General features: G+C 44.0%; 1 protein-coding gene across 5 annotated transcripts in view; it reads left to right on the forward strand.

Annotated features, from left to right (window-relative positions):
- RGS6 (regulator of G protein signaling 6) overlaps positions 1–25938 on the forward strand; it is a 633548-nt gene that overhangs the window by 513033 nt on the left and 94577 nt on the right. For all 5 annotated transcript variants that reach the window (XR_001887451.1, XM_017882775.1, XM_017882778.1 and 2 more), the window contains 7 exons: positions 4438–4488; positions 8208–8314; positions 9561–9612; positions 15995–16059; positions 20236–20312; positions 23110–23191; positions 24827–24901. Coding sequence is in view for 4 of the 5 variants with exons in the window: in XM_017882775.1 (XP_017738264.1) it covers positions 4438–4488; positions 8208–8314; positions 9561–9612; positions 15995–16059; positions 20236–20312; positions 23110–23191; positions 24827–24901 (509 nt within the window). In the remaining variant the exon portion in view is untranslated. The remainder of the gene's footprint in view (positions 1–4437; positions 4489–8207; positions 8315–9560; positions 9613–15994; positions 16060–20235; positions 20313–23109; positions 23192–24826; positions 24902–25938) is intronic.

Raw genomic sequence — 25938 nt, forward strand, 5'->3', positions numbered from 1 at the left:
AAAAAAAAAAAAAAAAAAGGGTCACTCTGAGGCTCCAGGAGTGGCAGATGGCCAGAAAGTGGCCAATTGGAGGCACACTACTGAGCCTCAGGATTGAGCCTCCCACTGTTTACCCCTCAGGAAAAAGACAGCTTTGAGTCTCCTGGCCCTTTCCCCAGAGAGCAGGAAATGACCAGGGCTTGAGGATAGCCAGAGGCTGTCCAGAGTTACCCATAGCATCTCCACTTTGGCCTCAGAGGCCAACTCTTTCTTCTCTCTATGCTCTTTAAAATAAAATTATTTTTCTAGTGTAAAAGTATTATATGAATGTTCTATGAACTACAAATAATACAGACATGTAAAGAATAGAAATTTCCCATTATTTGATGCCTCTCCCACCCCAAAGTGACCTAAAGTTAACAATTTAAATCTATATCCAGAATTTTTCTTCTCCATATTTATAGATATCTACACATATATAATTAATACAACATAAATATTTTATAGTACACCCTGTTCTCAAGATGCTTTTCCACTGTAGTTGTTTAATAAATATTTATTGCATGAATGAGCCATAATTTATTTATTCAATCGCCTATTAGAGGCCTTTTGGTTTGTTCCCAGTCATCTAATAAACATGATTTTAGATATAGAAGACATAATTGAAATACATATAACACATATAGAAACATAACCCATAACTGCATATCATAAATACATCCTTAAATATACTAATAAAATATGCATGCAATGGAGAGGTGTTTGGGGTGCCCTCTGGTGTATTTCGTGGATATCCCTGGAATATATATTGATAAATCAGCCTCAAAAAGAAAGCTTCCAGACAGTGTTTTAGGATCTGTAGGAATAAAGGGTAGCCGTCCTGCATTTGTTACGTTGTTTCAACATAGCATTTGTTATGTTGTTTTATTGACTTTACGTCCTTGGCAAAGTGGCTTGACTAAGATAAGATCCAGAAAGCGATTGTGGTAACAAGGCAACAATTAATTTTAGATAGAACAGAAAAGGAATCTGCTTCAGATTCTCTTCAGAACAGGAAGGAAAGGGTGATGGTGGGTTAGTGGGAAGGAAGGAAAGAGGCAAGAAAGGAAAGTGAAAAAAGAAGAATGGAAATGCTTTCTCCTGCTGGGGATTTGGATGTTTGGACTACTCTTGTCGGGTGCTACAGCGTAATCACTGTAAATGTTTTAAAGGATGCAATATTATGACAGATTTCCCTTTCTGACTTGTTCCTGGGGGTGAACACACAATGGTTTACTCCCTGCCACAGGCTGGAGGCTTGGCCGCTCCTCGGTTGGTCCAAGGGAGCCTGGAATATCCAATGCCCTTGAGAGTGAGCGCGTCCCCCTGTCTCCAAGTGTTGTCACTTGTGCTGAGATGAAGCCTACCAAGCATTGCCATGGCATGGAAGGGATGGTGGCAGAGTGGATGCCACTGGAGATGGAGTGCAGTGTCCCAGGCAGCCGGGGCAGCCGCTCAGCCCTTGCCTGGGCCTGAGGAGTTGCATCAGCCCCCAGATGGGATAGCAGCTGTCATGGTGGCTGAACCTGGGAAAAGAAACTCCACTCTGTGGTCTCCACGGAGCTAGGGAAAAAGGAAATGGGTTTTTGTGATTTTCCCTTCTTTAGAAACAAAAGTGCTTAAATGTGATCCTTTGGCTCTGTAAATGCAAACCAGGGCCTGGTGGACCGGGGAGAACAATTAGGCCAAAGACTGAGCACAGGAAGCCAAAAGGGGGTAGAAACCCAGACAATGGTGCTGAGCCGGGGGTTGGGGTGGTGGGGGGAGCGGATATGATAGCAAGGAAGGAGTTTCAATGTGAATGAATACTAATTAGTGACATGGATATTAATGATGACAGTAATTAACAGGGGAAAGGAAGGGCTGTCATTGTCCCAGGGTGAGTAATCAATCTTGGCAGGTGATAAATAATGGTTCGGCAAGCTCAGCAGAAAGATAATCCGCAGGCCTAGGGGAGAGCTCGGCTAATGCAGGAAACCTCGCAGTTTCTAGGCAACCCACAAAAAAACACTTTTTTTTTTTCTTCTTTGAAACGGAGTCTCACTCTGTGGCCAGGCTGGAGTGCAGTGGCACGATCTCGGCTCACTGCAACCTCCTCCTCCCCCATACAAGCAATTCCCCTGCCTGAGCCTCCCAAGAAGCTGGGACTACAGGCACATGGCACTACGTCCGGCTAATTTTCTGTATTTTAGTAGAGACGGGGTTTCACCATGTTGGCCAGGATGGTCTCGAGCTCCTGACCCTGTGATCCGCCCACCTCGGTCTCCCAAAGTGCTGGGATTACAGGCATGAGCCACTGCACCCGGCCAGAACTATTTTTCTTTTGAGGATAAAACAGGTTAGAGTCTCTCTCCCACCCCCAGCTTGGGGCTACAGTTCTTATTTGATTTCTGCTTTGTTCTTCATTTCCTGGGACAAATGTTGAACTTGTAGAATTTGGAGGAAAGGGACACACAGGCACATGTACACACACATACTCATTCTCTTTCTCTAAATACAAATGAATAGGAATGTTTTTGATCTAAAGTTTAACTCACAGATGCCGTCCAGGAGCAGTAAGAGTGAGGAGAAGCCTAGAAGTGCTGCCTTTGAGGTTGGCGCAGGGAAACTGCAAAATTGCAAGGCTGTGTCGGTGGAACTGGGGCACACAGGAGGACAAGGATGGCCCTGGGGGTCCCACTGTGCAGGGTTACTTCACCTGCCATGGACCCAGAGAGAAACAAAATGTCTAGGCTCCCTGTCCCTTACCAGTCCCACTTCTGGCCACCAGTCACATATCTAAGAAATCTGCTTCCTGGGAAGAGGGCAATCCTCATGAAGCCCCTCGGCTGGATCCCCAGGCCTTCAGCCAGGAATCCAGCCCAGGAGAGTCCTTGGCACATCCCCTCCCTCGCACCAAAGCCTCAGACCCACGGTAGGACTCTGATGTCTAGAAATGTCTTCCCTTGCAGGCTGTGTTCCATCAAACAATTCAGAGGTGACAAAGTCACACCTTCAATGGTCTGTACTGGTTTAAAATGAGATCTTTGGGTGGCAAAGGTAGGTTGACCAGAAATTCAGAACCTTCCACAAAACTGGACTCCTCTACTCCCATGTACACAGTGCTGCTCTCAGAACATCCTTTGTGGGTCATATTTTCAAAGAGAGGCAGACAGAAGAGAACATATTCAGAGGATTGGGAACACATGGTGAGGAACTCCAGTCCAGGCCATCCAAGGAAGCAGCTGAGGGACCCGGGCCTGTTGCACTTGGAGGGAGGACGTCGCTGGTATGCTGCAGGACTGTCCGAATAGCTGAAGGGCTGTCGCACAGAGTGGTTAGGTTGGGGTTTGTTTTTCTATCATCAAAGGGCAAAACTGAGGCCAAAGGGAGGAAGTCAGAGAGGGGCAAGTTTCTGTTCAGATAAATCAAGGCTGATTTAACTGGGTCAGGCTGGGTAGGGGGAAATTTGTGAGTTCCCAGGTACGAGGCATTCTAAACAAAGGTTACAGCATCTCTTGTCCAGGGTGTTGTGAATGGGACTTGTGTATTGGCTCGGGTTGGAGTAGACAAGCTTTAAAAGTTACTGCAGACTGTTAAGATTTATATTCATTAAGGTAATACTAGTCATCAAAACAGCCCACATTTCAGGGGCTGAACACAACAAAGTTTGTTCCTCCTCACGTCAGAGCCCCACATGGGCATAATGTCCATGGCTGGAACCATGACTCCCTCCCTGCTGTGGCTCTGCGTTTCCCCAGGTCTTTACATCCAGCCAGCAGATGGGATTGGAAGGGGCAGAGCGATGGAGAGCCGTGTAGGAGTTTTCATGGTCCAGGTCTGGAAGTGGCATATGCCATTTCTACCCACATTCTATTGGTAGAACTCAGTCCGTATCTAAGTGCAGGGAAGTCTGGAAATGCAATCTAGCTATGGCACAGTGAGGCGAGGAAAGAGGTCTTGGTGAATACATAGACGTTTCTGCCACAAATGCAGGGGCACATTCATTCAGGATAGGCCCGTGCCAAAAGAGATGAGAGTTTTGCAAGAACCTGTGAGGTCACCTGTGTTGGTCAGCCCTTGTAATTGACGGTAGGGAGCTGAAGAGGCCTCCTTCAAGAAATGGTCTGGGGGCCAGGCATGATAAAGCTTCACCTAGCATGTCTCGGGGAAGTCCTCTATAGACGCTGCTTAGAAATATGAATATAAGCTCATCCTGCATCATCAGAAGTGAGTGTTTTTTGGACGAGAATGGAATTGTAACTATGGAAGTGTACTGAAGAATGGAAAGGGTTGGTTAGGACAAAAAAGAATGTCCATATTATCCTGCTCTACAGTGTGGACTGATTGGAATTAGGATTCTCTTAGGTAAACCTGTTTCTTCTGCCACAGTGTTAAACACCCAGGAGGTCTTCAGCTGAAACTGCTTTGTTGTTGCAGGTACTGACGTCGTGCAGTGGCTTATGAAGAACCTTTCCATTGAGGACCCAGGTACTTGACCTTTGACCCTGCCCTTCTCTCCCCTGGTATCAGTAAACATCCCATAACCAAGTTCCAGACTAGATTCTCCTACCCTCCTGAGAGTTGGTCTTGTAAATCTGAGTTCCAAGATGTGGAATCACTCTATTTACAAATAAAATTAATTTATTTTCTCCTGAATATTTGTCTGTAAATTTAAATCACGCTTTGAGGAAATGAGCAACTATTTAGAATGCCAAAGAGTCCCGTACAATAACGTGTGAAATGAGTTGAATTCTCGTTAGCTGCGGCAATTAAAGATAAGTTGTAGCACTGTCACTGAACAGCCTTCTAGAGCCAGCTCTTAAAATTAGATTGCCTGATGCACAATTAAGATGTTTAATTATTTGCTAAGACTCCCTCTGTTTTCTGCTTCTGCAAGAGGTGAAGGAATGATTTTTTTTTCAGCTTTAATTATGCATTTCAATTAGGAAGTCCTTACCAGGAAAACAACAACAAAACCCTGGCCAATAAAACAATTTCCAAATCTGTCCTCCCACCAGAAAATAGGCAGTAAAATTTATTTTCACAGCGTAATTAGGAAATAGTGAGGGGGGGTGTTCCAGAAAATAAAATTCAAGATAAGTAAAGCTTATTCCCATGTGCTATTAGTTAATACTTTTCTGAATTTATTACATACTCCTTTGCCTTGATTAACTGAGTATTCTTGATGCCTGAAGGTCACATTTATAAAGATCCACTAATACACTCTGATGTTCTTAATGGACATTGGCGTGATTAAACTTATCTGCCCCAAATTAAATGGCCCCGAACCACAATGCTTTTTGAAGATTTTTTTCAAGTACCCATTCTGGATCTGTGACCTTCAGCTGTGATTTCCTGCGGAAATCAGTGTGTCAGCTTGGCACTCCTGTGTTTTAACCCAACGTTTCTAATCTGCTGTTGACTGCAAAACAATACAGTTTCTATGCAGTTTAATTATATACAGTTGTTAGAACTCTGAGTGCCAGAAAAGCAGATCATTCATAGAAGTGACCTGAGTCTTTTCACCCCCTTCATTAGTGGCTACGCTCACAACTAGTGAAAATTCTTAATTGTAGTCAAGTTCTTGATTCACGGGGGAAAAGCTGTAAATGCTAACCCTATGTGAGGGATAGAACCCAAAACAACTCCCTATATGTTGTCTCTGATGCAGCCTGGACCTCTGAGTCCTCTGGAAAGTCTGGACTAGATCAGCATCTACCTGTTTAGTTACATGTATTTAAAGTCAGTGTTTCCTGTGATTATAATGCTAAACTAAGGAACGTTATTTCCTCATGGCCGCCTTTTCTCTTCCAAGAGCACTGGCTTCTTTGCCTCCTAAAATAATCATTGTGTTCCTGACATGTATTTTATTATTACTATAATGAGAACCCTAAATTGGCTAGCAGTATGTGAGAATGAGCTTCAGGAATCCTCCAGCCCTGGCGTGAGAAGCTTCTGAGAAGGGTCCTGAATGATGGGAGTTATTTCTATGAAAATCTGTTATACTCTGATGCCCTTGGGAAGACACCATGGTAAATTGGGGCCTGTTTGGGCTTCTGAGAAGTGGCTGAGGAGGAGCGAAGCTAAGAACAATTTGTCAACTGGGAATAGGGGAAATGAGGCAAACCAAGGCCTTGGGAAACAGCCAGATCCAGCGTCTGCCCCTCTCTCCTTTCTTTTTCCCATCAGACAGTTTCCTGTGGTTATTTTTTGTTTTTTGAGGCAGAGTCTCACTCTGTCACCCAGGCTAGAGTGCAGTGGCACGAGCATAGCTCACTGCAGCCTTGACCTCCCTGGCTATCTTCCACCTCAGTCTCCCGAGTAGCTGGGACTACAGGCTCTGACCACCACACCCAGCTAATTTTTTGTTTTATTTTTTGTAGAGATGGGGATCTCACTGTGTTATCCAGGCTGGTCTTGAACTCCTGACCTCAAACAATTCTTCTGCTTTGGCCTCCCAAAGTGCTTGGATTACAGGTGTAAGACACCATACCTGGCCCCATTGCCAATGTCTAAGCAAAAACATTTTTGCTCAGAGAATGAAGGTAGAGTCTTAGCTCCAAGACTGGTGGCATGAAAGTTACCTTCCTACAGGATTTTGTTCTTTCTCCTATGGGGAAGGAGCAGCTGCTGATGATGAAACTTCTGTTCTAGCTGGACTCATGGTTCTTGAAGCCTATAGACTTGAAAAAGCAAACTGGCCAGACATGGTAGCTCATGCCTGTAATCCCAGCTCTTTGGGAGGCTGAGCTGGGAGGATTCCTTGAGCCCAGGAGTTCAAGGCCAGCCTGAGCAAGATGGCAAGACCCTACCTCTACAAAAAAATGTAAAAATAAAAAAAAATTAGACAGACGTGGTGGCACGTGCCTGTGGTTCCAGCTACTTGGGAGGCTGGGGCAGAAGTATCACTTGAACCCAGGAGTTCAAGGCTGCAATGAGCTGTGATCGCGCCACTGCACTCCAACCTTGGTGACAGAGTGAGACCTGTCTCTGAAAAAAAAAATAATAATAATAGCAAATTGGTCATCACTAAGTAAAATAAAACTCCATTCATTCTAATTCCACCAGTTACATGTATATTTCTTTCAAAGGAGAATAGGTGGTTCTTAATAAGCAAAACATTGCATTGTATTCAACTTCTTGAAAAATTTGCAAGTAAAGCCAAAACAAACTACTTTAAAAAGTCAGAGCTCGTGAAATTAATAATTGCTAGAGACTCCCTGAGCACATTAACAATTTCCATGTCCAAAAATTAGTCTTAACCTGTAACAGTACTTTTGGATTTGTGAAAGATTACTTTGTGTGGTAGAAGCATTGAGGTTTGTTATTTTTTCTTAGCTCTGCTCAGGATAAATCTAAATTCTTAACCCTTTTTTTTTTTTTTTAATTTTTTAATTGAGACAGGGTCTTGCTGTGTTGCTCAGGCTGTTCTCAAACTCCCAAGCTCAAGCGATCCCCCTACCTCGGCTTCCCAGAGTGCTGGGATTACAGGCGTGAGCCACCATGCCCAACCTGTATTCTCAACTTTCTATGTGCATCTATTTATGGCTGGTGCTAAAGGAACAAAGGAACAGATTGATTGTGGCAAGAATATAAGTATTTCTATCAGGTTGGCCTCTCTCTGTCACTGCCCACTTCCATGTCCCTCCTCTAATTTTCAAAGGAAGTGAGGTTTTCCTCTCTGTCCATAAGAGAAGGGTAACACCCCTCTCATCCCTGATGGGACTGTCATACTGGGGAACACAGTGGGAGTCCTATGTCTCTATGGGTAGTGAGGCTGCATTCTTACTGCTGGGGATGATGAAACTGATATGAATCAGAGCTGCCAGCACTTATGGAGTATTTGACCTGTACCAGACACTGCTAATAACTTCATGTGAAATATCTCACTTAGTTAAATACAGGTTCATCTATGCCAGAATTTATGCCCTTGACCCTGAAGCCAGACTTTCTTCTGAAGGTCAGGGTGGAGAGAGGTTAAGCAATGTCAGACTCTCGGAGGTGGGATTCACACAAGTCCCAGACACACAGTGGCCCTTTCCAGCCATTGGCATCTCCCCTCCTCACCCCCACACTGAGCAAGGGCAATCATGTCATCAACACAGTCATCTGGGGGTGATGACAGTTGACTTCTGGTCTCCCAGCTTAATTTTCAGCCAAATAACCTGCTTCCTAATTCCTTCTCTCTCTATGCACTGTTCTTACAGTTGAAGCAATACACTTGGGAAGCCTTATCGCTGCCCAGGGCTACATCTTTCCAATCTCGGACCATGTTCTCACCATGAAGGATGATGGTACCTTTTATCGTTTCCAGGTAAGCCTGCTGGCTCCTCCTCCTGAAGAACATTTTCTTCTCAACATCATCTGATCTCAGCTTAGAACTACAAAGAAAACCTAGGGATATTTGAGGGAGTAACCTTCACTCCTCATCAGCACTGGGAAAGCCAAGAGAACTTTTGTCTGGACCGTTGGGTGACCCACTTAGAGAATAGTAAAAGGCTGTCATTGAGAGCCTACCATGCTCTGGGCCTTAGTCCCTTTGGGCTGCTACAACAAAAATACCATAAACTGGATATCTTATAAACAAAAAAAATTTACTACTCATGGTTCTGGAGGTTGGCAAGTCCAAGACCAAGGTGCCAGCAGATTTGGTGTCTGGTGAGGGCCTGCTGTCTGGCTCATAGAAGGTACCTTCTAGCTGCATCCCCACAGGGCAGACAGGACCTGGAGCTTATATCAGGCCTCTTTTATAAGGGCACTGATCTCATCTGTGAGGGCTTCAAAGGCCCCACCTCCCAATACCATCACCTTGGGGATTAGGATTTCAACATGTGAATTTGAGGGGGACGCAGACATTCAGACCATCGTAGACACTTTGTACAGATTTCCTCATTTATTCTGAAGAGCACACTTTAGAGGGTAAATACCACCCATTTTACAGGTAAGAAAACTGAAGTGCTCAAAGAATTAAAGTGTCATTTAGTAAATCCAGGAGCAGCCTTAATTTGAACCTAAGTGAGCCTGATAGCACAGACCTTGATCTTTCTACTGTCTCATGCTACCTTCTCCGGAGTGAAGTTTCTATTTGCTACCTAATCACCCTCCCCACCCATTTTAACTCCTTCTCCCAGATCCTTCCCTAGAGGTAATGAGGGCAGAGGATATGGGCTTGAGTCAAGGTCTAACTAAAGGGTTTGGGAGAAGAGTTCTTCAGACTAGGTTAAAGAGAGAAAAGGAACATGGGCTTAGGTGCCCAGTAAGTTATGCCAGCCTGACTTTTGTACTTAGACCTCTATTGTCTCAGGATAAGAATATATTTCCCTGTAAACAAAACTTCTCATTTTGCATTTGTTTTGCTTACCTTACATTTTATTTGTCAATGCCTAGATTAAAATGTTGACTCACCTCAGCTGCATTAGAGAAGAGGAGAGCATTGTGGGGTAGCATCAGCAAGAAGGAGTTGGGGGAGAGCCTGCCACCAGGGAGGATCCTCCCTGGATGTGGGAGGGAAGTGCAGGCATGGCACACCTATGAGCCCTGACACCCATGCTCCTTTGCAGGCTCCATACTTCTGGCCTTCGAACTGCTGGGAACCTGAAAACACTGACTATGGTGAGAACTGAAGCCACAGCCCACACTGTGTGTCACTTCTGGGTGTGCAGAAGACAAATACTTGGTGTGGGCAACTGTGGTACATGGGCAGGAGGGTCCTTTCTGCTTAGTCCTTTCTCATATTGTTGCTTTATAACAAATTTCCTGTTCCACATAACAGAGGAAGGCCCAGCTCACTGAAACGTGTAGTCCTTAGAGGGGAAGCAGGAGAGGGAAGAAAAATCTTACCAAGGGTGGTCAGTATGTTCATCTTGGGGCCATGGAGAACCAGGATCCACAGCAATACTATGGGATGGTGACTTTTAATTGTTCTTTCCAGGGATAGGGCTTCAGGGAGGGCTGGATCAAGGGGCTACCTCTTCCTGGCCCTTTCTGTTCTCACAGACTTGTCAAAACCTACTAAGAACCTTTTGGTGTTCTTGATAGTTGCAATTTAGAAAAAGGAGAGAGACCAGAGACAGGTATACAGAAGTCATCTTGGACTAGGAAAATAAAAAGTGAGTGAAGTTGGGAGTTCTCTCTCTCCAGACAGGGACCTACAAGACTTCTTCTGCCACATACTCTCAATGGAGATTATTTAATATTCCTATATGCCAGTTCTCTGCAGAAGTTATATTATCACTATGCTTAAGAGAAAGAACCTGAGGCCCAGAGAGGCCACACCCTCACACTACCACATTGTCTGAATGCTCCCTTGATTGTAAGCCTCATGAGGGCAGAGGCTGGTCCAGCTTGTGCATTCTCATATCTCCAGTGCATAGCCCATGTCTGAGGCAGAGTTAGTGCTCAGTAAATATCCACTGACAGTTCTGGTTCTTTATTGAAGGTGATCAACAGACACTCAGTAGAGGGAGCAGAACTCGAACTCAGATCTGAGTGGCTCCAAAACCCATGCTTCTTTCACGGTCCTGTGCGTGACATGACTGAAGGTTGTAGCAGCAGCACTGCCCCTTTGCATGCATCATTGCTGCTGACTCAGCTGCTGTGGCAGTCTGGTCTGTGGCTCTCCTTGGGACTGGGACACTCAATGAGACCTGCAGCTTCTTTGCAGACTTGTTTAAGACAGGAAGGCAGATGCAGCTGTGATGAGCGGGAGGGAGATGTGCAGCTAGGTGGTGATCAGGGGAGCCTGTCTGGGAGACCCCTGGGATAAGATACAACCTTGGAGTCACATGTTCGAGCAAGAGGAAACCGACAACAGGGAGCCAAGCTGAGGATGAAATACAAGTGAGTTGTCACCTACTAAGGCTGGAGCTGTTCCATGGCCAAGTGTGGAGGATGTCAGTCATGCAGAAGGCAGGCCCTGGGGCTGTCTGCTTGGCTATCCACAGGCACCACTTGGGCCCTCTGACACTGTGCTGCACCCTGACCAATGTGATAAGTGGATCCAGGAAGGCTTCCGGCTGCAAGCGAGAGCTGCATTTGACTGCTCATGACACTAGTGCTTCTGAGGCTGAAAAGACTGCTCATGAAAGCCCAACTTGGAATTTGAATAATTATAGCTCAGTTCCATGCAGCAACATGTGCCCTTGTAAATGTGAAAACCACTATTTTTCCAGGCAGTGGAGAGGGTGGGAGGATGGTAAGACCAGATACCTGGGCCCAAGTAAGATGAAAATATTTTCTTCCACAAAGCTTAGGCCATCTTATGCTGAGTACTAAAGGGCATCAGCGCCCTGTGTCTAAAGGTGTTCTTCACTTCATAATTTTAATTGTGCATCATCAACAGGGAGAGAAATAACAGTTTGTTTCAGGCTCTCGCTAAAGAAAAATTATTTTAAATTCCTGTGCCTCAATTATGGCAAATCAGAGGGAGAAATCAAGGTTCAGGATGCAGAAGTGTTCACCAGGGGCCAGGCATGGTGGTACATACCTGTAACCCCAGGGACTCGGGAGGCTGAGATGGGAGGATCACTTGAGCCCAGGAGTTCAAGGCTGCAGTGAGCTATGATTGTGCCACTGCACTCCAGCCTGGGTGACAGAGGAAGACCCTGTCTCTAAAACAAAGAAAAACCAGTACTCCCCAGGGTTTCCAAAGCAGTTTAGTTAGAAAATCAGAATGTATTTACCAAGAGAGAATCCAGCACAATGAGCCCCCAGGATCAACCAGTTCCACTAGCTGGGTGATCTTGGCAAATTACTTAACCTCTCTGTGCCTCAGAGACCTCATATTAAAATTAGAGTAGTAGCAGCACTTGTCTTCTAGTGTTGTTTTGTTAGGATTAAATGAAATGCATGTAAGGTTCTCTGAGTTAATACGGGGTGGTGGTCGGTATTGCTACTGGGGTGAGGTTGGTGTTATTGCCACTGGGATGCTGGTTGATGTTATTATGACTGAGGTGACCCTCTCACCAGGAAGCATGTGAAACTGAAGCTAAGAATTCAATATAGTATGATTTAGACTAATGAAGTACCGGACACTTTCATTCAATCGACAACCATTTACTGATCCCCACTCTGTCAAATTCTATGTCGGAGATTTGAATAAGTCACAGCCTTTCCCTGCAAGCATGCCAGGCTGGGAGAGGCAGCATGATGCAGGAAGAAAGGCATGGTGAGGATCTGGCTTGAGTATTCAGAGGTTTTATGTGATGAATGATTGAGAAGGCTGAATAGCTTGGGAGGGGCGGGTTTATAAAAAGGCCCTGGCCGTCAAGGAGAGACGTTTAGAATGGAGTCAGCAGTTTGGGGAAGCTATTGTGGGTCCCCAACAATGAACATACTTTCCCAAGTTTTTTCCCAACTTGGGAAGAAATTGGTTCATCTATAAGATGGGGGTAATAACAGAACCCACCTCGTAGATTTGTTATGAGGATTAAGTAAGCGGACTGTGGAGGATCAAGCAAGCGGACTGTGGGGGATCAAGCAAGCGGACTGTGGAGGATCAAGCAAGCAGACTGTGGGGGATCAAGTGAGTGGACTGTGGGGATCAAGCGAGCGGACTGTGGGGATCAAGCGAGTGGACTGTGGGGATCAAGCGAGTGGACTGTGGGGATGAAGCGAGTGGACTGTGGGGATGAAGCGAGCGGACTGTGGGGATCAAGCGAGTGGACTGTGGGGATCAAGCGAGTGGACTGTGGGGGATCAAGCTGCTACAATGGTGACCCTCTCACCAGGAAGCATGTGAAACTGAAGCTAAGAATTCAATATAGTATGATTTAGACTGATGAAGTACCAGACACTTTCATTCAATCGACAACCATTTACTGGTCCCCACTCTGTCAAATTCTATGTCGGAGATTGAAAACTCACCATTGTACTGTGGGGGATCAAGTGAGTGGACTGTGGAGGATTAAGTAAGGGCTGTGACTTAGTCAAATAGTCCCCGATATTCAGTGGGCTCAATGGAAGCAGTAGCTGCTACAATGGTGATTTTTCCAGCACCTAAAACAGTACTTGGCCCATAGGAGACACTCAGTACATGTTTGAATGAGTGACTGAATGAGTAAACGGATCAGTGAATATCAGAGAAAACTCTGCACTGGGCCTCAATTCTAATTCCATCTCCATCACTAACTAGCCCTTGAGTCCATCACTTCACTTCTCTAGGCCTCTAGTTTCCCCATCTGTAAATGAGGGGCCTGTACTTCATGGTTGCCAAGGTTACCTCCAGTGCTAAAATGCTGTCATTCTAAAAAGTCATCAGAGAGTATGAAGAAAATAGAGAAATAAGTGAGTTATAGGTTCCCTAGTTTAGGAGATTGAGGACATAATGATGTTGCTAGTAAAGGCAGAAAGTACAGAAAGGGGTCAGTTTCTTCAGTACATTGAAATTCGATAAGCTCAATTTTTTTTTAAGAAATTCAATAGCACATAATACATGAATCTGTTCCTATTATACAATTTTTAAATATGTTCCACTTTTGTTTGGTGACACATGATGAACTTGAGATGGCAGTGGATTTATCTAAGTGAGATATGAGATATAGGTAAGGGTGCAATGCCAGATGTAAGGACAAGGAAATATAAATTTTTTGGTAAGAAATTAAATATCCAAGAGAAACCAGTATCGGAGCTTAAGACAGTTCCTCCAGATGCCCTCTTGTAGGGCTGACTGTTGTCACCAGTAGTCACTAGAGTTGGTTGGAAGTTAGAGCAAGCGCTGGTGAAGGCATTCTGGGATGCAGACAAGCCCCAGGAAGTTCTGTGCCAAGAACAGCCACATCCCACCTTCCTTGTTGTGGTGAAAAGATTTCTTGTGTGACTTTAGGCACAGGGACATTAGCTAGTAGCGTGTGATCCTGTGACTCGTGGCCATCAGGAGTGACCCCAGCTCTGCATTCCATGTATAATACCTCACTTCACAAGCCCCCTGCCCCATTCTGACGCAGCTGTCCCCTTTGGACATTTCTTGGGATGACTCTGCCTGCATAAAACCCATAGTCAAATCCAGGTTAGCCTTTTCTGAGTGTTACATTTGGCAAATGCAAAATACTGTCCAGGGCAGCATTGTCAAAGCAGCTGCCACCTCCACTGACCTGCACTGCTCAAAGGTAATCAAGACCTGGCCCAGTGGGGCAGATGACATGTCAAGCTTCCTGCCTGAGGTTGTCCCTAATTCTGCCAGGACTCCAAGAGACTGAAGGAGGTACTTTGTGATAGATCAGACACCCCTTTATCAGACCCAGTGAAGCACTATAGCTGCTTCGTTCATTGGAAAAGTTGGTAAGTAGAAAATCATTTTTAAAATGACATAGTACACCTTAAAGTACCTCATGGAAAGGTAAGATATACAAAGGAACACTCATCTGACAGCCTTGTGAGGTAGGACCACAGTGTTCTCTTTGATTATGAGCTGAATGATTTTAGTTTCTTAAATCAACCACACTCAAAATAAACTACCCTGTTTTGGTGTCTTTAAAGTGCATCAAGAATGTAAAGACATTTTTGTAGTCTTTTGTACATTGGCCCCTCCTAGATTTTATTATTTTCTTCCTTTTCCAGTTATCTCACCTGTATCAAATTCACCAGCGACTGTCTTAGCTGACTCTCCTTCATTAAATTGTTCCAGATCATTCAACTGAGTTTTCACAGAAGCAACACTCTCTCTCTTTGCACATTAGTTTCATTGACACATGTAATATTTAGTGAACTTGTGTGATTAAAATAACAGATGTGCCTGACATAAGCACATTTGGGAACAACCACAACTGACTCTTATGAGCACACAATTTGCCAGAAGTGTGGGCATGCCAGAGGGTAGGCTGCTAGCTTCCAGGCTCCAAAATGTCATAGGTATCAGTAAATTTTTCAGAACAAATGAATGAAGTAGGTTGATCCAGCAGAGTTGACTAGAGATCTCTTAGTAAAGAGATCATGTTGTCCAACAACAAAATGATCACAGGTTCTCTCTGGCCCTCCCTCTTGATCATTCTGTTGTTCATTTATTTATGCCATTCATCTACTGGTTTCCCTGGATTGTTCCACTTGGCTCTGGAGAAGGAGGAAGACATTGAAGAAGGAAAGGTAGGGAGAAGTGATGATGAAGGCCGTGTTTGAGGAAGAAACAGGGAAACCATGGGCCAAGAACCTTTCCTTAGCCTGGGTTGAGAGACCTAAATTGTGTTCCCTTTCCATAGCCTTTTTACTGCACCTGGCAAGACAGGCTCTGGTGCTAGGGATGAAAGCTGAGCAGGACATAGCCTCTGCCCTTAAAGAGACTTTAGCCTAGAGCGGGGGACAGTCTAGTAAATACAGGATTTCAGTGAATGGAATTTAGTTCCATGGTCGAGGATGTGTAGATGCTATCTGAAACACCAACCTGGGTCTTGAACCTCCTACTAGGAGGTTGCCAGATAGACAGAGGGAAAGAGAGAAGTGAGAAAGACCTTCCACAAAAAGGACGCATATACAAAGGAATGAATCTAAAAGAGTTTGGTGGCCTCACAGTGCCTGCATGAGGGAGAAGAAGTTGATGAGATAAGCAGTGAGTGGATCATAAAGAACCGTATTTGCCACCCTAATGAACCCAGCCTTATTTCTGAGGCCATTGAGGATTCAAGGCAGAGCTTTTAGGCACAGGAGTAATGTGATCATGTTTGTGAAATATCACTCCAAGTGAAGGATGTTCAGGGTGAAGCAGAGTAAGGAGGAAGAAGGGGAGTTGTCAGGATTGGAATATGGAGGAGTCCTCATCTGATCATGACTACAAAAAGATTTCTAGAGGTCAGGGGTCATGATGTCCACTTAGAAAACATATTTTCCCAGGACAGTGCTGGGCACACAGCACGTGCTGGGCAACACAGCAAGAGGTGGGCGGGTGGGGATGGCTGGCTGCTGATGCGATGAATGGTGAATGGAGAGGAACTGGATCGGATGGGCTTATAATTCCATTTTGTGCTGCTGGTTTTTGTACATGTTGTCATTTCTTTTCTTCCCTCAGCCATCTATCTCTGTAAGAGGACAATGCAGAATAAAGCGAGGCTGGAACTGGCAGATTATGAAGCAGTAAGTATGATTATTTTCCAGGATATGAGAAGAGATTAAAATCATATCTGTAGCTCCATCTAAGCTTATTTTTTTTCTTTTGTCCCCCTTTCATCCCTTTCAGACAGTGGAAAGGAAGGATCTATTTCTCCTCCTTTGTTCTCACCTCCTCTGACCATCACAATAAGATTGTATTTTTACATAAATAACTCTTAAAATTCAACAATAAAAAAATAAGCAGCTCAACTTAAAAATAGGCAAATGACTTAACAGATATTTTACTGAAGAGGGCACAAGGATGATAAATAAGCCCATGAAAAGATGGTCAATATTATTAGCCATTTAGGAAATGTAGATTAAATCCATGGTGAGATACCATTACATACCTATTAGAATGGCCAAAATAAAAAATACTGATGATACCAAGTGATGGTGAGGATGTCGAACAACTGAAACTCTCCTGCATTGCTAGTGGTAATGCAAAATGGTACAGCCACTCTAGAAAATAGTTTGGCAATTTCTTATAAAGTTGAACAAACACTTACCATATAACCAAGTAATCCCACTTCTATATACATACCCTAGAGAAATCAGAACTCATGTTCACACAAACACCTATAAACTAATGTTCACACAAGCTTAATCTCTGATAACCAAATGCTGAAAACAACCCAAATGCACTTTAACAGTTGAATGGTTAAGCTAACTGTGGTACATCCATACAATAGAATACTACTCTGCAGTAAAAAAGAATGAACTATTGATACACACAACCACTTGAATGAATACCAAGGACATTATGTTGGGTGAAAGAAGCCAGTCTCAAGCCAGCCATTCCATTTATAGGACATTCTTGAAAAGATAACACTATCATAATGAAAAGCAGATCAATGATTGCTAGGGGTTATGGATGGGGTAGGGGATTTTTGGAAGGTGATGGAACTGTTCTGTATCCTGATTGTGGTGGTGGTTGTATGAATCTATACATGTGTTAAAACTTACAGAATTGTACAGAAGGAAAAAAGTCGAATTTACTACATAATAATATTTTAAATCAAAATTTTAAATTGCATCTTTATACCCACTCTCCTCTGCTTAGTAATAGAGGCAGAATCTGAGGGTAAAATTCAACTGAGAAAATAAGACAAGATGTATGTCACATGAGGTATCTACTTCCCAGCTTTCTTATCTTCCCCCCTATCGTCCTTCATAAGATGGGACTTCTTGCAAAAATTAGAGGCCCCACCATCAAATTTGGGTCCATTCTGATTTGACAGAGCCCAGAAACCAAAGCACTTGAAAACTCATAGATCATTTACCTTTTTTTTCAACTTTTGGTTGCAAAATTTCTCCCCCAAACTGAACTTTATGTGGGTCACAGAGAATGGGAGAAATTGCCTGAACTTTCTTGTACCTTCCACTTCCTTCTCCCTATACGTCTTCCGAAGAATGTGCTGCTAAGTCATTCATTCCGTGAATGACTGAAGGGCCAGCAGCTGTGGGAGGAGGGGCAATATTAAGGGCAGCAGAGAATCCTTCCCCGCATAGTCCAGCATTAACAGCATCTTCAGACCCACCCACCTCCAAAACCCCTCCTACTTTTACTGCCTCAGTCTTTCAAAACGAGTGTGAGGCCCCACTCTGCCAGGCCTTACCTCTCCTTGGTTCATGTTCCCAAGCCTACCAAGCCAGCTGGGCCATCGCTCCACTCTCTGCAGCACAAGTATGAATGTGCATGCCACTAGGGAGCAGGACCTGTGCATGGCCCTTCACCTCTTTGATCCCACTGGCATTGTGGACCTGTGAATGGGGTGCAGGGGGGCAGAAGAGGAAGAAGCAGTGCAGCAGTTTGTCCAGAGCCTCAGGACCTGGATGGAGTTTGCATTATCAGATGATCATATGTTGGAACATTATAATCTCCCCAGATAAACCTTGGCCTGTTTGTTCTGTGGCTCTGGTCATGCTAGGAGCCTGGTTGTGCCCTTGTCTGCCCCAATGTCCAGCAGTCACATCACCCCTCCTTCAAAAGACTGCTGTTGTACTCTTTGTGCACCCAGTGCAAGTAGCTTTGACATGATGACGTTACTTCCTTAACACAACCTTGAGGAAAGGCCCAGACTGTAGAAGCCTGGGGCCCCTCCCTCCTGTGTGTCTCTTCCCCATATTTTCAATGTTTTAGAAAAAGGTTCCATACAGAAATCAGACAGCATCAACTCCTGCTGTATTTGATTCAGTTTCTCTTATCTTGTCCCTTAATGTTCTGCTGTGGTATTTGTAAAGAATATGGCATTGAGGCCAGGTGTGGTGGCTCATGCCTGTAATCCCCAAGGTGGGCAGATCACAAGGTCAGGAGATCGAGACCATCCTGGCTAACATGCTGAAACCCGTCTCTACTAAAAATACAAAAAAATTAGCCAGGTATGGTGGCACACACCTGTAGTCCCTGCTACTCAGGAGGCTGAGGCAGGAGAATCCCTTGAACCTGGGAGGTGGAGGTTGTCAGCCAAGATCGCGCCACTGCACTGCAGCCTGGGCAACAGAGCAAGACTCTGTCTCAAAAAAAAAAAAAAAAAAAACACAAAGAATATGGCATTGAGATGTGCTCTCAGGTTGAAGTTCTGCACAAAAATGATTCAAAACCAGAACATTTTGCTTCCAAAATGCAATAATTTTTTATAAATTTTCTGATTACATATTCTTTTATAAAACAAAATTCAAACAGCAAAGAAAGGAGAGAATACAACCCGTGACTTCCCCCCACCTAAGTTTTTTCTCTGCATACATTTTTTTCTTTACAAAACTTTATTAGAATCATACCATAAACATTATTGTGGCAGCTGCTTCTCTTTCCCCAGTCATTATACTGTAGGTATCTCGGGGTCCTTACCATGTCAGTAACTATAATCTACATTACTGTGTTTAATGGCTGCCTAGAATTCTATACTATGACTGTGTCACAATTGATTGACATTGAGGCATTACCAGTTTTGCTTCCTGTGAGCAGTGGAAGAGTCAAAAAGACAGTTTTTTAGAACTACTTGCACACCAAGCCTAGGTAATAACTGTGAGCTCATGTGTGGTACTCTCCAACTGAAGCTCCTTTTATATTAATAATCCATTAACGAGGGTAATCAATTAGTGTTGGCATGAGCTCTATGAAAATACATAGCATAATAGGGGCTCCAGCCTTGCATTCATCAGAATTAGGAGGATCATTAGGGTGCCTGTCAAACTCCCCTCCTCACCGTCCATCCTCTTGTTCTATTAGGTAACTCTACAGACTTAGAGAAAATGCTTTTATTTTTATCTAATGCGAACCCTTAATGACTTTTCTTTTCTTTCTGTTTTTGGCTTTTTCTTTCATGAACATCACAAACGTAGACACTCTCTTTGGGCCCTTTTTTTTGGTGGGGGGGACGGAGTTTCACTCTTGTTGCCCAGGCTGCAGTGCAGTGGCCGGATCTCGGCTCACTGCAACCTCCCCGCCTCCCAGGTTCAAGCGATTCTCCTCTCTCAGTCTCCCAAGTAGCTAGGATTACAGGCACCTGCCACTATGCCCAGCTAATTTTTGTAATTTTAGTAGAGACGGGGTTTCACCCTGTTGACCAGGCTGGTCTTGAACTCCTGACCTCAGGTGATCCATCTGCCTCGGCCTTCCAAAGTGCTGGGATTACAGGTGTGAGCCACTGCACCCAGCCTCGGCCACTTTTGAATCCTGACATTAGAAAAAGCATGAAAGTCAGGTCCCCTTGGTTCTCCTTTCCTGTGACCTTCCCAGCTCCCCACTGGAAGACGAGTCCTGAGAAATCCAGCCTTGGTTTTGTGTCTAGAGATACCAACAGGTGGCAAAGACTCGTTAATTCCCCAATAGCCACAGACAATTTTCCCTATTTTCAGCAACCTTTGAAACAAGTGCTGTGTGAGTTGCATTCTTGTAAAACACATAAGAAGAGAGGAATCAGGTGAACCACAGAGACTTCACACTTAATGGGTGTGTAAATGAATATTAATAGTTCAGCTCTGTACATCAGGGTCTGGTGCAAAGTCAAATTGGATACATGTCCAGGGGATGTAAAGCAGGTCTTGCTGTTCTGTTGGAAGTAACCAGAATGGATGGCTGCCTTATCATAAGCATAGGTGTCGATGTGCTAATTTACGATGATTAATGCCTTCTTGTTGATTTTCATTTCTCATTAGGAAAACCTAGCAAGACTCCAGAGGGCCTTTGCAAGGAAGTGGGAATTCATCTTTATGCAAGCAGAAGCACAAGTAAAGTAGGTGAACTTAATAGAGACCGTTTCAGAAAGGAAAAGACTCTGGAATTTGGAAATGGTGTGAAGGTGGGATTGTCAAAGTGAAGTTTCCAGATGGCGTTGGTATTTCTAATCTGGCATGAGGGCAACTGAGTAGAAATTAAGGTCAGGATGGATAAGTTTCACCTTCATAACCGACGTTACTGTAAAACAATTTCAGAAATGTGTGTTTCCGCCGACAAGGGAGATCCTCCCAAAGGTAGAACTCTGGTTATAAGAAGGTGTATCTATTTCCCCAAGAGATTTCCAGTTATTTTCTGTGCTCAAAGGCTGAAACCCTGTTTTACCTGTTGGACTGGAGATTTTGTCTTCATAGGAAAACAGGTTGGAGTTTCAGGAAGAACAACAAGTAGCCCCTGTCTTCTTCTCCCTGACAGGGGAGGAGTTAGAACCAATAGAAAAATAAGGCACAGAAGTCAGACAGTTGGAGCCCAAAATATCAGATTATTACATTAATTAAAAAACAAGAGTAAGGCCGGGCACAGTGGCTTATGCCTGTAACCCCAGCACTTTGGGAAGCTGAGGCAGGCGGATCACCTGAGGTCAGGAGATGGAGACCAGCCTGACCAACATGGTGAAACCCCGTCTCTACTAAAAATACAAAATTAGCTAGGCATGGTGGTACATCCCTGTAATCCCAGCTACTCAGGAGGCTGAGACAGGAGAATTGCTTGAACCCGGGAGTTGGAGGTTGTAGTGACCTGAGATTATGCCATTGCATTCCAGCCTGGGCAACAAAAGCAAAACTCCATCTCAAAACAAAACAAAACAAAAACAAAAAAACAAGATTTTAAGGCATGACATTGGATATGTGGCCACAGGTGCGAATTAAACCTGCCCTTCCTAGACAAAGGTGTGTATCTATAGGCCTCCTCTCCCCAGCGTCTCCACCCCACCCCACTAGGGCAGAGGTGACCCCTGTACGTTTTCTGCACGCAGAGAGCAGCTATCCTGAGCACAGGCTGACCTAGATGGGGGCCCAGAGAGGGAGAGTCTGAACTTTCTCAGTTTCTTCTTTCAAGTCTACCAATTAGTTAAGTCATTTCTCCTCCCCAAAGGACAAGAGATGAAAGGAAAAAAATAGTTAGAAGGGTTTTTCCCAGAATTTTTTCTCCTGGGTACATAGTGGACATTTCTTCCTCTCTAAGGAAACATGAGGAATGGGTACTCTGCGTTCCCTACCCCACAAACATGGTTGTCAACCAGATCCATTTAATTCTGGGAAACAGAATGATTGGATCTGGATCTCCCCTGTCCTTCCCAGGGATGATGTCTAGGTTACCAGGATGGTTAACAGGAGAAGTAGGACAGGAGCAGGAAAGGGATGCTGAGCTGGGAGACTAGGACTATGTTTCCTCTGGGTACCACTTGCATGTGAGCAGCCGCTAAGTCTTCAGAGCAACCCTCTCACATTCCTGAGTGGTGTTGCAGCCCATGGCCTGGAGCCGGGTCTCAGGCTGTGCGGGTGTAGACTCATCACAGCTATCGTCACAGTTGGAAGTGACCTGAGGCCATCTGGTCTAGTGGCCCGTACACTGCTGTTGTTGTGACCCTCCCCCGACAGTCTCTGCCTTTCTCCTGTCCATGATGCCAGCCACCTCCCGACCACCCAGCAGCCCCTGGGGTAGATGGGTACCAGGCATTGGGTGCCTCCGAAGAGGTGAAGGTGGGAGAGTAGGTGAGATGGAGGCTGAGATTCAACTGGACGAAGGCAGAATTGCACTTGTGTACTCAGAAGCCACTGGAAAGCAAAGAAGAATGCTAATTCTTTCAGAATGAAACAACATCACAAGTTATAAACAGAGGGGAAATTGTTACTTCATAAATATATGGTATTTCTCGATTAACCTTTTTTGATTAACTCTGTGATTACATTATAATTGTGGGCCACCTAAGTACACAGTAATTATCACAAAAATCACAGGGTGATTATGGGTTTATTTCAGTCCAATAAACTAAAGGGTCCCCAAGAGAGCCGAGAACCAGGAGTTACACGGCAATTAATCTGAGTTGCTTTTTACTTGAAGAGATAAAATGAAGTAATACATGCTTTTAAAAAAAAAAAAAAGAAGAAGAAGAAGAAAGAAAAAGAAAAAACCTCTTATCTGTGCTACAGATCAGAACAATAAGTCTTTGTCACCTGCAATTTCCCTCTTGCAATTTGTGCCTCCCCCAGCTGAGGCAGGGATATTTGCCTCCTGGATCTTGTCTCATGCGAGGGCCATTATTCTGCCTTTAGAAAGCCAGATGGTGTAAGTGACTTATAAAACACATAATTGCAGCATTTTAAGACATTTCTTTCTACTGATTCTAAATCTAAAGCAAACTTTCAAATTTGAACATGGAACACTGGTGAGACGGTAGTTATATTCCGTCTTATAATTTGATATGCAGTATCCTTTTTGATGAGGGAGCATATCAATGGATAATTCGGTTTTTAATAATCCAAATCTTAATACTTCAGATGAACAGCTGCATTCTTATTCTTCCTTTAGGCCACCATGTTCATTACACATATATGGCAATCTGTAATCTAGCCTAAAACAAGTTCTCTTACCATGTGTGGAATTTTGGGAGTTTTCAGGGAGGGGAATTATACACCCCTATTTCACAGCTTTGCAGAGAGCAGGCACCATGCAGGTACCAATGGTCTTGTATTCAGTTAGCTCCTAGAAACAGGAGCAAATGCCGGAGCAAGTGTCAGCAGGGAAAACAGAATACAGAGCCTCTTATTTCCTTCCTCTCTTTACTCTTTCAGGATTGACCGGAAAAAGGACAAGACAGAAAGGAAAATTTTGGATAGTCAAGAACGAGCCTTTTGGGATGTCCACAGGCCTGTGGTGAGAAAGCTCTACTCAGTTCTCTAGATTTTTTTTCTTAATTTTCATTTTATCTCTATAGGGAAAAGACCATCTTTAGCCACCAGGTGTCTCATTCTTAAGAAAATCGCTGAGCTTTGTGGAACTGGTTTTGCCATTCATTTGTATAATCTCAGTAAATTTCCTGGAATATATGTAAGTTCCACCTTTTAAAAAAGTATTCATTCATGAAAATATGGAATTGCAAAAAGAGGAGCTATGGGAATTCCACCAAAAGACCTTGGGTCCCAAAGGCTTACATTCCCCAAATTAACAATTTCCATTTCCACTGCTATTCAACTCTAAATCTTAAACTATTCTCTGTCGAATACAGTTAATTCTTGTTATCCATGGCAGCTATGTTCTATAAAGTCTTTGCAAACACTGAACTAGCGTACATTGAAGTATCACTCCCTTGGGAACTACCAAGCTAGGTCCCTGTGAGCCTGTGGCCACAACATTTTTATCAGCTGATCAATACATAACCTTTTAAATGTGTTTCTGTGTAAAGACACCTTATGCAATATATATCATTGATGCATTAACATTAAACTCATGGCCAACAGCACTATTGTTCATGTCTGCACAAAGCTTCGCTAACACGTTTATTTCCTCCTGAGGCACATCAGACTCTTGCTTGGGAATGGTGGACAGCACTTCAGCACTGTCCTTGGGGCCATCTTAAATAGCAAAATCACCGACAAAAAGCACAAAAATGCAGAGAAGTTGCCACTAAATTAGCCCTAAATAGACGGGCCTGAAACAAAAAGGCAGGACATCACCTTGTTCAATTTCAGTGGGAAACGCGCACGTCAGTCTACTCAAGGTGCAACCACTGATGACGGGCGGATCATGAGGTCAGGAGATGGAGACCATCCTGGCAAACACAGTGAAACCCCGTCTCTACTAAAAATACAAAAGAAAAATTAGCTGGGCGTGGTGGCAGGCGCCTGTAGTCCCAGCTTCTCGGGAGGCTGAGGCAGGAGAATGACGTGAACCTGGGAGGCGGCGGAGCTTGCAGTGAACTGAGATTGCGCTACTGCACTCCAGCCTGGGTGACAGAGCGAGACTCTGTCTCAAAAAAAAAAAAAAAAAGAAAGAAATTGAAGTAGGCAAATTCACAAATGCAAAAATATGTAAATAATGAGGTTTGACTGTATTTCTGATTTCACATTATTAAAACAAATCTTGCATTTTCCTTATGGAAATGGAACTAAAAAGAATAAACTATTGTTCTTCTTAAAATTTAATTAAAAGCAAAAAATAAATAAATAGCTACTCATCCTGATATCATGGAGTCTTTTTCAAATGGTTAAATATGTTAAAAAAAATTTTTTTAAAGGGCTGTACCTGATGCAATCTTGCCACTTGAATAGCTAATTTGCTCTTAAAAACTGTGCACTATACCCTCTACATATCATCCTTAGATTATGAGGTAAGCTTTTCTAGATCATATGAGAACTCCACAGAGGAACACATATTGTGGCAAAACGGAAAAAAATCATGCATTGTCTGTAATGGAAAAAGATAAAGATTGATCCTGTTGGTGTGACATGGGCTAAATTGGAAGTGTAATTTTCACGTAGTAATTTATATGATGTGTTTTTTTTTTCTCAGCCAGGCTGTGTGAACACAACAGAAATGGACATCCGAAAATGTCGACGTTTGAAGAATCCACAAAAGGTTAAAAAGGTTCGCTAGTTTAGCTGAGTTAAAAATTCCTGATGTGAATAGCCCTTCCAGTTCTAGTACTATTCAAATAGTAATTTGCTGCTTGCAATTCCACCACCTTTTGTCTTTTGAAACCGTAACCGTTTCACAAATATTGATTGAGCAGCTGATGCATGCTTGGCGCTGTGCTCGTGCTAGGATACAGTGGCGGGTCCTCACAGAGCCCAAAGCATGGCAGGGAGTAAAACAAGCCAACAGGCAACAGGGCCATGAATGCTGTGTTAGGAGATGTACAAAACAGTTGAGGAGCCCAGGAGGGGCAGCTAAGCCAGACCTGGAGGAGACGGGGGTAAGGGGCTTCCCAAGGACATCCTGAAAGAGGGTCAGGTGTTCTGAAGGGTTAAGTTCTAGTTGTCTCTGGGGAGGTGGTAGGGAAGGCAGGAAACAAAAGGAACAAGAAGTGGCAAAGCTCACAGGTGAAAGCAAGCTTTGTACTTAGAGGCAAATGAAAGTCTCTTTTATGTTTTATTTTATTTTATTTTTTGATAGAGCTGGATCACCCAAACTCAAATCACCATCTTGCCCAACTGTGAATGACACAGTGGTCTCTTGTGTTTCACTTTACTGAAAGGAGTAGTGACCACAGCATATCTGAGGGTACCATGCTCAGACTCCCCCACGATTTGTATATCCCACTCTCTCCACAGCACCAGGGACAATATTGCAGGAGAGCATGACCAGACTCCATAATATTAATTTCCAAAGAGTGGGCCGGGTGCGTTGGCTCACACCTGTAATCTCAACACTTTGGGAGGCTGAGGCGGGTGGATCACCTGAGGTTGGGAGTTCAAGACCAGCTTGACCAACCTAGAGAAACCCCATCTCTACTAAAAATACAAAATTAGCTGGGCACGGTGATGCATACCTGTAATTCTAGCTTCTTGGGAGGCTGAGGCAGAAGAATCGCTTGAACCCGGGAGGCAGAGGTTGCAGTGAGCCAAGGTCATGCCATTGCATTCCAGCCTGGGTGACAAGAGCGAGAATCCATCTCAAAAAAA

Source organism: Rhinopithecus bieti, unplaced genomic scaffold (assembly GCF_001698545.2).
Source record: "Rhinopithecus bieti isolate Rb0 unplaced genomic scaffold, ASM169854v2 scaffold_13259, whole genome shotgun sequence".
In the NCBI taxonomy this organism is placed as follows: Eukaryota; Metazoa; Chordata; class Mammalia; order Primates; family Cercopithecidae; genus Rhinopithecus; species Rhinopithecus bieti.